Raw genomic sequence first — 14,288 nt, forward strand, 5'->3', positions numbered from 1 at the left:
GTTTCGTCGAATCATTCAATTCTTTTGAGTTTTGTCGATCACAACATAACACAAGGTTTCGACAAAACAAAAAACAAACAAACAAACAAACAAACCGATTTCGCCAAGCAGATTTCGTCATAACCATATCAATTTCGTCAAACAAACAGACTTCGTCTATCTCCTATCTTCGTCACCAGCACACAGCAGCATATCCGGCAGCCTGTGTATAGATCCGATTGATGAGATTGATGAAGATCGGTGAAGAGGTTTGAAGGTATTGCATCGATGAAGAAGAAGACCTGGTTCAGTTTGAAGGTGGAATCAGAGATTGATGTTGTATGTCGGCTGAAGTGGATGATGAATAATTAAGGGGTTTTGATTTTTGGATTCTGTGTATCGAGAGAGAAGGAGAATTTTGGGGTTTTCATTAGAGAGTTGTTTGGTAAAGTTTGTCTGCTCCTTTACACTATGTTCCAGAGTTAAGTTAAGGAGAGAAAAGAAATGATTCTCTCCTTTTCTTTTCTTTCTCTCCATTTCTTTCCAAATTGGAAAGATTAATTTTAGGCAAAAAAACTTTCATTTTCTCTTCTTTTCATCCCTTTAATAAAACTCTGGAACACAACTAAAAATTATTTCCTTTCAAATCTTTTCTTTTCTCTCATTTAATGAAACTCGGGAACACAGTGTTAGAGTTTGTATCGAAGAAAGAGATGAAGTCAAGCAACTTTTATTGTCGGCTGAAGTAAATTGATGGCAGCTAGGTCTTTTGTTTGGGCTCACTAAACACTGTTTGGGCCAAAGCAGCCATGGGCTCTTAATGCTTTAATTGTTAGTGGACAAGATAAAATTTTCATTGGACCTTTACTAGTGAATACTAGTCTTCCTGACTTCCTGTATTGAGTCTTCGTGACTTCTCATTGGTTAAAAAAAAAAAATCAAGTTAGTGGTGAAGGTATTCGTAGACAAGAATTTTTTTTTTTTTTTTTGGGCCTATTCACAAATTTTCTTTATTGTGCACTAGTCACGAATTTTTTTTTCTTGGGCCTTAGTCAGCGAACAAAATAGTCCTCGTGGATATTAGCATTGATTTACTGATAGTAGACATAAAGTTTTTAAACAGAGGCTTTGCAAAAGTGACTTAAGAGTTCGTTTTCAAGTGTGTGACCAGTTTTTTTCACTTCTATACACCAATCATGAGTTGCACAAGTCCGTGGGATTGGAGTATGGACCCACAACCAGGTCAAGATCAAACTTCCGCAGCCGCGTGGGCAAGAAATATGGTTCCTCAACCATCCATAAGTGCATGTCAATGGGCTTTGGTGTCGAATCAAAATCAAAACATACAGAATCTTTTGGTAGCGAGAGGAGAAGGAAATGCAGCTACTAGAAAGATACGTCATGATCTATTGAAGAAGAAATTCGAAGGATTTCATTTCTTAGAGAATGAAACCCTAAATGATATAACTACTCGTTATTATCATTTCATGAGTGAAATGTATAATTTTGGTGTTCTTGCATCTCAACAGGAAATGGTAGCACGGTTTGCGGATGCTCTACCTCCAAAGTGGAGCCCATTCATTGAGCTTTTAAAGCATACGGGCGTTCTAGATGTTGTCAATGTTAATATCTATGAATTCATTCAGAAGTTGGAGCACAAGAACGAAGAGGAAATTTGGAAAGCTAAAAGGATTGCACCTACTCAAAACACAGAAATGTATTTGCCGGGTTTTGGTCCTTCAGCTAGTTCTAGTTCCGTTCAGCAACCGAAGCTTCAAACGGCGTTTGTATCAAATACAAGCTCATCTCAGTTTCCACAGTTCAATCAAAGTGCTTATCTTTCGCAATGTAAACCCCAACCTCAACCTCAAGTTTCCACAACACAACCTCAATTCGATCCAAGTGTCGATTGTGGTCCGGCCATACAGTTGGGAAACGGTGATCAAACAAGAACTGCGTTTTACATTGAAATTGTCAAGAATGTCAATGACGGTGAATCTTCGGGAAATGATGACAGTTCAGGATATAGTGGCAGTTCGGATGAAGAATCGAATTTGAATGAAAGAACAAATTCTGAAGCTGATAATTTGTCGGATGATGCCAAGGAGACAAAAAGTCAAAAATCTGACTTGATCAAGAAAGCTGATGCTACATCGAACGAAATGGAGAAGATTCTCACTGAAGATGGATTTTTCTCTTCTCAGACTGCCTTCATGGCTAATGTCACAGCTTCTACAAGTCAGGTAAAATTTGAAACTCCTAGCATATGTAGTGATTGTGCTGATATGAAACATAAATGTGTTGAATTGAAACGTGAATCTGAAACGGTTCATAGTCACAATCAGAGTTTGGTTATTGAATTGTCTAAGTGCAAAGAGGCAAACATGGCGTTAACTCGAAACGAAAAGGATTTTAAATCTGTAATTGAAACCCTAAAGAAAAGTGTTTCCAAATTGAACAAAGCTGTTTATCATAAACAAGTTAGTATTAACGATTACATTAACATTGTTGAGGAAACCAAAAAGGAGTTAGCCATTGCCAAATGCGAGCATGATGCTATCAAGCAAAAATTGGAGAGTTATTCTAACTCCCGATTTGTGCTCGATCACATCATCGACATTCAACAACTAAAGGGAAACATGAAAGGCATAGGGTATAAGTCGTGTCTGCCTCCTTTGAGACACAACTATACCAAAATGCCCGATGAAGAGGATATGCCTGGGTATGAACCCAGTGTGCCTCTTGATTATGAGGAAGTTACTACTGGCCTAGGGTTCAAACCGGACAATTCATTGGAGGGCTCATCTGATAACAAAGAAAAGTCATCATGTGCTTCAAATCAAAGTCCTCCAACCATTGAGGACTATGATTCTTCAGATGATGAATCAGATGTAAGTAACCAGGATGAATCACTTGATGAGACGAAAGGACTAGAAATTCCAATAGAGAATCATATTCCTTGTGATCCTCCTTCTCCTGCCGTGCAACCTGTTGCCAAGCAAGTGATAGATCCTGTCAAAGATGTCAAGAATGACAAGGAAATTGTGTCTGCTGCTAAAAGCAATAACTTGTTGTATACTTTAGTCGGTGATAGTAAAATTTATTCAGACAAAGATTTTCCAATCAAAAACGTCAATCAATCTTTGATTGACAAAGTGTTTGAAGATACTACAAACAAGTTTTTGGGAAAGACAATTCCAGGAGTCATTGTAACTCAATGTGACCCAATTCCAAAAGCTGAAATCAGAAAACAATTTGGAAAACATAAATCACCGAAAAAGCAGCAACCAATTGCTTTTAAGGGTAAACAACAACAACGAGCTCCAAAGCCAAAGGCTAAGGTTGAATCAAAAGGAGCTCGTTACAAGAAAAAAGCAAAAGATGTTAAATTTGTAGCATCAAATGGTACCGATAAAATTGAGACTTTTGAAAACAAATCAAACACCGATTTTGTTCAACAAGTCAAGATTTTGAAACGTAATAGCGATAACAATTACACCCAACACACAAACGGGTGTGATGAAAGAGCAAGTACTTCAGGTTCTACAGGTTCGACATCTGCTAGTCGATCAAATTCTCCTAAGTTTGTTGAAAGGAGAACGTGTTTTAAATGTGGGAAGTTTTGGCACATCATTAAAGACTGCACAAACTCGCCCAAACTAAATTTTGTTGAAAGAACCCCTTCTGAACAAGGTCACTCACAACGTCGTCCTGTTTCTCCAAAACATGATAAAAGAACTGTTAAGGAACAAGAAACCAAACAACGACGTCATAACATCAAAGCTGTTGAAAAAGCTTTAAAATCTGAAGTCAAAACGGTTAAAAGGAAACCTAGTTTGTCACAACCATTAAAACCAGAAACTGTACATAATACACAATCTGGTCAACGGAAACAAGCTTGGAGACCTAAATCGGGTGAAAGTTCATGGGGAGGTGCTGTGTTTGAAAATCATCAGGAAATTGAAATTACATTTCTTGATTCTCAGGGGCAACCCAAGTCTATGAAGGCTTGGGTCCCCCTCTCCAACTAATCTCTGAGTGAGTGTGTAGAATGTTCCAGGAGGAACTATTGATAGTCGTAAGATTGTTGATAGTGGAGCGTCCTTGCACAAGATAGGCGACAGAAGAAATTGTTGCCTTTGATGGAGAGAAAAAGAAAGGGGAAACAAAATTGTCTGTTGAAAGAAATTGGCAACTTCGACAAAATGAAAATCATTCATTAAATGTGATTGTTAAAAGCTTTGATTGGGTCCCCGGGATAGATTCAAATCAAAATGTACGCACATGGAGCACGTCTGATGTTCAAAATCAACAAGATGAACGTGCAGTGTACATTTCTTCGCGGTGTAATTGGAGAAAATGTGTTCGTTGAACAAACCAACCAGGTGTGCGGATGCCTTGGCGTGGATTGAACAACCACATACTACTTCTGAAGGAGAAAGACAAAGACCTTCGCTGGTGCAATGTAGAAGACCAGCTGGACCTGGAGGTTTCTGATCTTGTTGCTGTGTGGAGCTATCTCGGATTAAGTGAAGTAGCTACCAAAAATCGGCCTTGAAATCCACACCGGGTGGATATCCAGTTTGGGAGAGCACTCAGATTCCTTGAAATGCATGAAACAGTTGCAGGATACGGTTTTGGATTTCTAATCTCTCCTATGCTTGTCGATATTTAAGCTGCTTTATGAATTATTATCATCTCGTATAACATTCTTTGGCCAGACACGTTGAACTCAAATATCACCTCACACGTGATTGTTTCACTATGAAACTCGTCAATGTTGTCACGGTCCACACCGCTTACTGACGTGCTAACTCATTTTTCCAAAATTTGATAAATCATTTCTGATTAAAATTAATTTTGGTAAACGGCATTGAGGTAAAACATGAGTTAACCAACATCGGAAAATCATTTTTGTAAATAACTTTTTGTTTTTTCAAATTTATCTTAGTTTGTCGATTTTAGGGGGAGTAAATCCAAAATTTGAAAAATCCAAAAACATCGAAAAATTTGAAAACACAAAAACAATAGAAAATCAAAAATGAGTTTCCTGGCGAGAAAAAGAGAAAATGATAGTAAATCAGTAGTCTGTTGAAACATCTTTAAACTGAACCTAAAATGAAAAACGGTAAGCAGCTCTATATAAGATGTATTGGTAGGCTCACAATCATTTTAAAGTGTGTAGGGTGATATAAATCCTTAATCGACTAAAGACCAAGTGGGAACCATTCATTGGCATATGGTCTTAGTACTGAAATTTCATTTGAGAGATTGCCGAGGTTCTGAGATATTCGGTCTTTATGCTGCTTATCATCTGGGTATCATGGTTGTATCTTTTACCGAAAAATAACGGAGACGAAATCTAGATCTTCCATGACACCATACATACGTGTACATATTGCATTCGACCTCAATAAGTGATCAACAATCACATGTCCAAACAAAATAAGTGATAATATATCACATTTATCCGGGAGTCAAGTTCGTCTCTTTGCTGTACGAAAGTACTGACCTGTTCACGGACTTGCTCCTGTGCCCTTATGCATCTGAAAATCAAGTTCCTCATCAATAAGTGATTCTATGGCATAGGGCTTGTTTTCATTCAAAATAAGTGAGAATCTCACATCATATACGGTCAAACAGATGATAATCTGTATACTCACCGGTAAGATGAACCCTCGTGCATACCTTGATACGGGAATGTGTCGTGTGTGGATGAACACCGGTCGGTAAGTATAAATCATACCTTAACATATCCCCTCGCCATGTTACATATGATAAGTTGAGCTTATGTGGACAACAATACCGATAATTGTTATAGGATGCTTATCTAAATGCTAACTAACTGAAGAACATGAGCGTTTTGGCGTGACCGTACACTAATGTGATTCTCATACCCTCGAAACTCGCAAAAAGAATGTCGGTAAATATTATTTACTGCTTTCAGTTTCTGCATCATTGTATATATTTATTTATTGTTTTCCGTCTTTACGTTTGAAAAATGAAAAATTCCAAAAAGATTTTAGGTGTGTTTTAATATAAACTTTATAAAAGCCAAAAACATTTTTCCTTCTTGTTTATTTTTGATTGACCGATGTTGGAACTCGAGTCTATCCTACCCAAGATCCTGATCGTAAGTCGGAAAACAATTGCACCTTCATAAACGTTCGAAGTTAACAAGTTTTGAAAGTTAAAGGATTAAAATTGATCATTTTCTAAACTTTCAAACTGTTGTCGGTCGGTAGTTGATTGTAAAATGGTCACACATGTGTCGTTTGTTTATGGAAACTATATTCCAAGCGGTTGTTCTCATTATGCGTTTAGATTTCTTGCATGTGCAGATGCTAAAGGCGAGGAGAACATGTTCGATGACAAGCTTCGGAATGAAGACACGACGTGAAGGCAATCAAAAGATAACGATGATAGAGTTGCCGCTGACCCTTCATCAACACCACAAGGATCTGAATTAACGATCAAAATATTCACGAGCATAACTCAATGGAGAGTTCATTCTAAGGGGGAGTTTGTTAACACACTTCCAAAATTAAATGGGGAGTTTGTTGATACACTTTCTTCTTACAATGCGTGAAGACTTTGAAGATCCTCCGAGATGAAAGACACAGAAGACGAACAATCACAGAAGACGAACCATCACGAGAAGCGTCCAAGGGGGAGTTTGTTGATACACTTTGTGTGGACGCGACTCGGCTTGGTTCGACTCGGCTCGGTTCGACTTGGTTTCGACACGGTTAGGTCCGGCTCAAGCCTGACGTCACAACATTCCTCCGTCGTGCGCCCCAGAGTTCGACACGCGAAGCACGGAACGCCGCGAACCAAGTCCAGGCGCCACATTAGCATGACATCATCATGATGATGTCATGATGATGTCATGATGATGTCATGTAGTTGAATATGTTGACTTTGTGGATTCTGTAAAGCAAATGACGAAACACTTTTGTGTTTCGTCACCTTTGTAGTGGGCATAGCCCTCTTTCGTCGCCTGTTGGGCTTCTTCAGGTCCAATCTTTGGCCCAAAGGTGTTTCGTCGAGTGCTTTTCTGTTTCGTCAAGTTTGTGTCTGTGTTTTAGTATAAATAGCTCTCAAAGTTTCTGTGTGAAACTTGGACCAGACGAGAGCTGTGTGAGACTTTGAGAGAGAGTCTTTAAACATTGTTTGTATATGTTTGTATCGTTCTCATCCCTAATCAATAGATATTGAATCTTTTGGTTACGCGTGTTCTTCTTTTACACTTTGTTTGGTTTGCACCGTCACGGGGATTCCGCACCCGTTACTGTTTTTGTGATAAACAAGGTTAGGTTTACGTTATCGATCCACCAGAAAAACGGGACCTACAAAAATGCTCCAAAACGAGAAGCGAGATCGGTGAATATGTCTTCACTACATGGTATCGTGATCCCGCCCATGGGATGGTTGTATCCAAACTCTTGCTCTGACTGATGCAGTAACTCTTGAAATTTAGGCTCGCTTAATATTGATACAGGGACTACAAACCGCTTCTTCTCTTGTTCCCCAACATAAATGGCAAAATAGCCTTTGGGGATATCCATAGATGCGGGAGTGCTGCCACCATTAGAGAGGGATCGTTTGAGAATTTATCTTGCTTGAATGATACGAGGCATACGGATGGCCATATTTTCAAGGAAGCTAGAGGATGTTCACTGTAAAGTGTTGTTGAAGGAAGGAAAAAAATTCAAAGAATCGCTTCTTTCTGAATTAGTATGTAGATTAATTTCTAGGAAGATGTAGTTGTATTAGGCATGTAGAAGGGTATATATAAGAAGGCATACCAAGTTACTTAATAGTCTGGGACATATGAAAAAAAACAAACGCACATGGTATCATATCTTCCAGAATTGTATTACAGAAGATAAGTGGATACCAATCTTTGGGAGAATTCCAAACACGAGACATACATGAAAAGATATAGGGCCTGATTTCATATGGCAGTAAGTTGTGAAGATTAGGACCAAGGTCACATGCTTTTGTCTTGATGATGGAGTCCACTATTAACACTTGTAGGACAACGTGTTTTCCAACCTAATTACCTATTGCAGATATGGTTTATCCAGTTTGGTACTAAAAAACCATCTCGGATTCATCCTTTTATAGCTCTAACTCCTTACTGAGTAGTTCAAAAAAATATATATAACAAGATAGATTTCCCGCCATTTCAAGATAGCCGGTTGATGTTGGGTTATTCGGTTTGTTTGCGGGTCAAAGGTCGGTAAGTTATCGGGTCACATGGGTCGCCGGTGTTGGAGCTGGATTCAGATCAGCTAGAACAATATTAATCACATGGTTATTTTGGTTTGTGAACAATTTAGTCTTTGTTTGACCGAGCTTCAAGGAAGTGAATTACGGGAACGTGTTGACCGAATTATGTGGAGAATGACGTTGCATCTTTTGGTGTGTTTATTTATTATAAATAGGGATTTAGTAGTAGTTTATTAATTGTACCCCTTTATTTGATTATCAAAACAGTAGTTTTACATTTACTTTCTACTCTGCATACATTTCGTGAGTTTAAGTGTGTATTTAGTGTGGGACCTGAACCAACATTTGGTATCAGAGCCTAGGGCTCGTATCGAGGAAGCCTCCGCCGCCGGCGGGTGTGTCGGTCGGTGGAGGGCAGGTGTGAAAGAAGGTAAAGAAGGGTTGTTCGGGACTGACTAACAGCAGAAGACGAAGACGTTATGGTGTTCGGGTCAACCGTTGTTGCGGGTAAGAACCGGGTGAGATGACGGGGGTGACCGCGATGAACATCGGTGTTCGTGGCTGTTAGCGATGTTCAAAGGAAGAAGATACTAGGCTGTTCGGTTGTTAGTTGCGGGTTTGCGCGGCTGGTATACAACCGGTGATAACAGTAGATGGTGAGAACGGAAGCCTTGATCGGATTTTTCGTGATAAGAGGAGACCGGCGTAGTGCGTGAAACATTGGCAGAATGGATCCGTCAAAGCAGGTGGCTTTGGATTCATCTTGTTTAGCAAGGTGAGAAAACCTTAGAAGCGGGTGGCTTGTTTTCTTTGTCGGTGGAGAGCCTCTTGAACAAGGGTGATCGGTAAAAGGTCAAGAAAAAAAACAGGGTGTAACATTATGGCGTTGGAGTTCAATCGGGTGGCTTTGGATGTGACCGGGGAGAGGTCGTTGACCCGTGATAAGTCGTGATGTTAGTGAACGTCGTTTCCAGCGTGATGCCATGTGATATGTTACAAGTGTAGTGGAGTTGATTTGGGTTGAACCGAGAAGACTTGGGCGTGACCGAGGTGAAGGTCGGGTGTCCGAGAAAAGGTCGAGATGGTTTGAAACGAAGGTGGTTCGGTGCTGCAGTGACGGGTGTGAACAAACCGATTAAGGGGGTGATTATTGGGTTATTCGGTTTGTTTCGGGTCAAAGGTCGGTACGTTATCGGGTCACACGGGTCGCCGGTATTGGAGCTGGATTCAGATCAGCTAGAACAATATTAATCACATGGTTATTTTGGTTTGTGGACGATTTAGTCTTTGTTTGACGGGGCTTCAAGGAAGTGAATTATGGGAACGTGTTGACCGAATTATGTGGAGAATGACGTTGCATCATTTGATGTGTTTATTTATTATAAATAGGGATTTAGTAGTAGTTTATTAATTGTACCCATTTATTTGATTATCAAAACAATAGTTTTACATTTCCTTTCTTCTCTGCATACATCTGGTGAGTTTAAGTGTGTATTTAGTGTGGGACCTGAACCAACAGTTGAGAGTAACAAACGCAAATTATCCATTTCTTGTATTATTTAGTTTTCAAGTTACCAGAACCAGCTGATAAATGTTTGTTACCCGCCTCAGTCACACTAATCATAATAAAAGTACGCTACAAATTATGGAATGCGGGCGTTAAAATCGTATCATGGAACCTTTATGAACTTCGGTAAAGTTTTTGTGTATCAATTTTGTTTTTGTCTTATATTTCCGAAGCTCATTTAAGGTTCTACTACCAGCCTATGCGTTCACTGTCATGTGTTTATGTGGACCCAAAAGAGTAATTAATCCATGAGCACCAACAAGTTTATTAGGCTGGACACTTTCTTTGACGGAGGTAATTTATATAATTGGAGTTTCAAGCAGCAGAAACATTCAAACGAACACTGTATTGTCTACCAAGGTTATGACTTATACATGTGTAGCCATGGCCTTTTTTAAAACATGATTGGATGTGGAATACGTAAAAATGTTTGCTGATAGATCGGATTATAGGGTTGAGTTAAACTATAAGAGCATGCAATTCTGGTTGTAAGTATCCCCTTCAACTTTTATAACTGGCTACTATGTAGCTTTATTTGTGTACTAAACCACCTCTTATAACAATTAGTATATCATGAACTCAAAATAATATCCAATTAAAGTTTCATTAATATGGAACAACGATCTAACTTTACAACTACAAAACCTCACTACTGTCTTGTTGTTTACAAAACTTTGTTTAAAAGATACCGATCTACACAAGTCAAAATGCTCCAAAACGAGAAGCAAGATCGGTGAATACGTCTTCACTACATGGTATCGTGATCCCGCCCATGGGATGGTTGTATCCAAACTCTTGCTCTGACTGATGCAGTAACTCTTGAAATCTAGGCTCGCTTAATATTGATACAGGGACTTCAAACCGCTTCTTCTCTTGTTCCCCAACGTAAATGGCAAAATAGCCTTTGGGGATATCCATAGATGCGGCAGTGCTGCCTGTTGGTACACTTTTGTGGACGCGACTCGGCTCGGTTCGACTCGGTTCGGTTCAACTTGGTTTCGACACGGTTAGGCCCGGCTCAAGCCCGACGTCACGACATTCCTCCGTCGTGCGCCCCAGAGTTCGACACGCGAAGCACGGAGCGCCGCAAACCAAGTCCCGATGACACATCACCCTGACATCATCATTGTGATGTCATGATGATGTCACAAGTTTGACTAATCCTACAATTCTAAATATTTGTGATTTCATGTACGTAAACATTGTTTGGGCCAATCAACTTGTTTGCATGCGACAGAAACTCACTTGGGCTTGCATTTGGGCCGAAACAGTTAGATTCAACATGCAAGTCGACGAAACTCACCAGTTTCGTCAACTTTGGAGTTTCACCATAGCCATCCAACGTTTCGTCGATATCTGTGTCTTGTACCCTACAAATACCCCTCATAGTTTCTGTATGAAACAGATGAGAGCTGTGAGACTTTGAGAGAGTCTGTAAGACATTGTTTGTATACGTTTGTATCCGTTCTCATCCTTGATCAATATATATTGAATCTTTGGTTACGCGTGTGTTTTACACTGCGTTTGGTTCGCACCGTCACGGGGATTCCGCACCCGTTACCGTGTTTGTTATAAACAAGGATTTGGTTTTCGTATCGGATCCTCAGATTTCGGGACCTACAATTGGTATCAGAGCTTTGGCTCTAATCCTTGTTTAAAACCAAACCTAGTTGATCTTTAACAAGGTGTCTGTTCAAGTTGTTTGTTGAATTAAAAATTAAAAGATAAAAGCTTGTTTGATTAAAATATGGGTGACCTTATCGGTTGGTATGGCAAGCATGCTGTAGTTTGAATTTGTGTGTCATGTTGTCAGAAGGAGATAAGATTGCTTTCAAAATATCTAACCAATCTCAGCAACTCTGAAACCTTATCCTTTCTGTTTCGTCGACCAAGAATAAGGAGTTTCGTCGTTCATTAATCATTCAACAGTTTCGTCGATCAGTGAGTTATCAAAACAGTATGGTCGTCTTTGTTTTTCCATACTGTTTCGTCATTGGTTCCTGAGTTTCGTCGACTATAATTCATAGTAGTTTCGTCGATTAAAAAAAAATTATTAACAATTCATTGGATTGTGAGTGGGAATCAGATTTGGCGGCCCATGTTATGGTAATCAGATTGCATGTGCTGTTGCGGCCCAATAAGAATTATGTAGATATAAATGATGTCCGCCATATACATGTAAGATCAGTTAGTGACTTTGAACGTGAGGTGAATTAATGATTGTGGCCCATAGTCACGTGATGTAATTCATGTGTCAGCTCATGAGATTTCAATTTTTTGGTTCAATTAAGTCAAAATTTGCATATGAATTCATTCAGTGGTGACATGTGATTCGTTTGAAAGAAAAGGTCATTTTGTATTTCAATCATCAAAGTTTCGTCGACCATTATTTTATCTAATTTTTGTCGACATTGTTTTGTCATTATCCAAGTTTCGTCGAGTAGTTTGTTTTTGAACAAACAAGTTTCGCCATAATTCACAAGTTTCGTCGAGCTAAAGTTTCAGCAGTGATAGTTTCGCCAAAATTTGGGTTTGGTCGAAACTTGTTAAATTTTTTTAACATAGGCTTTGGAAAAGTGATTTAATAGCGTGTTTTCAAGTGTGTGATCAGGAACTTTATTCAATACATCAATTATGAGTTGTACTGAAATGTACCTGCCTGGTTTTCCTCCTTCAGCTCCACCTCCGGTTTTCGATCCGAGTGCCTATCATCCGCCAGCGCATATGAGTGCTCAAGCTCAGGCTTATTCTAGACCTCAATTGGGTAGTGCTTATATTCCTATTCCAACACCCCAACCTCCACCTCAAGTTAACACTACTCAACCTCAGTTCGATCCGAGGGCTTATATTCCTGTTCCATCACAACCACAAGTCCAACCACAACAACAAGCCCAACCTCAACCTTTCGGTTTGATACCATCGATTACTTACACTCCACTTCAACCTCGCTTTGCTACACCTCAAGATCAACCTCAACAAGGCAACCAAAATCCTTTCATAAATCAAACAAGTACATCCACGTCCAACTCAAATAAAGCCGATGACTCCTTGTCTGTACAATTTGGAAGTGGAGATCAAGGAGGAACTGTGTTTTATGCTGAAATTGTCAAGAATGTTAATGATGGTGAATCTTTAGGAAATGATGACAGTTCAGGATATAGTGGCAGTACTGATAAAGATGGCTCAGGTGTGAGTGATTACAGTTCAGAATCGGACGTGAAGGAGGGAATGGATTCTGAAGCTGATAATTTGTCGAATGATGCTAATGAGAAATCTGACTTGATCAAGAAAGCTGATGCTACATCAGAAGAAATGGAGAAGATTCTCACTGAAGATGGATCTTTCTCTTCTCAGACTGCCTTTATGGCTAATGTCACAGCTTCTACAAGTCAGGTAAAATCTGAAACTCCTAGCATATGTAGTGATTGTGCTGATATGAAACGTGAATGTGCTGAATTGAAATGTGAATCTGAAACGGTTCATAGTCACAATCAGAGTTTGGTTATTGAACTGTCAAAGTGCAAAGAGGCAAATATGGCTTTAGTTAGAAATGAAAAGGATTTTAAATCTGTAATTGAAACCTTAAAGAAAAGTGTTTCCGAAGTGACCAAAATTGTTTATCATAAACAAGTTAGTATTAACGATTACATTAACATCGTTGAGGAAACCAAAAAGGAACAAGCCATTGCCAAATGCGGCATGATGCAATCAAGCTCAAATTGGAGAGTTATTCTAGCTCCCGATTTGTGCTCGATCACATCATTGACATTCAAAAACTAAAGGGTAATGTTAAAGGCATTGGGTATAAGTAGTGTCCGCCTCCTTTGAGACACAACTATACCAAGATGCCCGATGAAGAGGAAATGCCGCGTTTTGAGCCAACTGTACCTCTTGATTATGAGGAAGTTACAACTGGCTTAGGGTTCAAAACGGACAATTCATCAGAGGGCTCATCTGATAGCAAGGAAAAGTCATCATGTGCTTCAAATCAAAGTCCTCCAACCATTGAGGACAATGATTCGTCAGATGATGAATCAGATGTGAGTGATGAGGATAAATCTCTTGATGATAGAAAAGGAGTAGAAGTGCCTTTTGAGAATCACATTCTGTGTGATCCTCCTACTCCTGCTGTGCAATCAACTGGTGCTAAACAAGAAATAGATCCTATCACTGAGACAGTTTCTACCATTAACAGTGATAACGTGTTGTATACTTTGGTCGGTGATAGTAAAATTTATTCAGACAAAGATTTTCCAATCAAAAACGTTAATCAATCCTTGATTGATAAAGTGTTTGAAGATAATACAACTAAGTTTTTGGGTAAAGCGATCCCGAGAGTTTCTGTAACTCAGTGTGATCCTATTCCAAAAGCTGAAGTTAGGAAACAACATCGAAATGAAACATTACCGACAAAGCAACAATCTGTCGCTTTTAAGGGTAAACAACAACAACAACAAGCTCCAAAGCCCAAGGCTAAGGTTGAATCAAAAGGAGCTCGTTACAAGAA

General features: G+C 39.3%; 1 protein-coding gene and 1 pseudogene across 1 annotated transcript; one reads left to right on the top strand and one right to left on the bottom strand.

Moving 5' to 3' along the window:
- Nucleotides 1-7,328: 7,328 nt before the first annotated feature.
- Nucleotides 7,329-7,631, bottom strand: LOC110924570 (annotated as a pseudogene).
- Nucleotides 7,632-12,430: 4,799 nt separating this feature from the next.
- LOC110924571 (activating signal cointegrator 1 complex subunit 2 homolog) lies at nucleotides 12,431-13,593 on the top strand. The gene is made up of 2 exons (XM_035986236.1): nucleotides 12,431-13,078; nucleotides 13,564-13,593. Exons 1-2 carry the CDS (start codon nucleotides 12,431-12,433, stop codon nucleotides 13,591-13,593), a joined length of 678 nt encoding a protein of 225 aa, XP_035842129.1.
- Nucleotides 13,594-14,288: the final 695 nt, after the last annotated feature.

The sequence above is a fragment of the Helianthus annuus genome, chromosome 17 (assembly GCF_002127325.2).
Source record: "Helianthus annuus cultivar XRQ/B chromosome 17, HanXRQr2.0-SUNRISE, whole genome shotgun sequence".
Taxonomy (NCBI): Eukaryota; Viridiplantae; Streptophyta; class Magnoliopsida; order Asterales; family Asteraceae; genus Helianthus; species Helianthus annuus.

Bases quoted from the DNA above. Each gene is read 5' to 3' on its own strand.
- LOC110924571 (XM_035986236.1), top strand. From the start codon at position 12,431: ATGTACCTGCCTGGTTTTCCTCCTTCAGCTCCACCTCCGGTTTTCGAT. The intron at 13,079-13,563 runs GCTACATCAGAA...CAAAAACTAAAG, and splicing joins ACTTGATCAAGAAAGCTGAT to GGTAATGTTAAAGGCATTGG.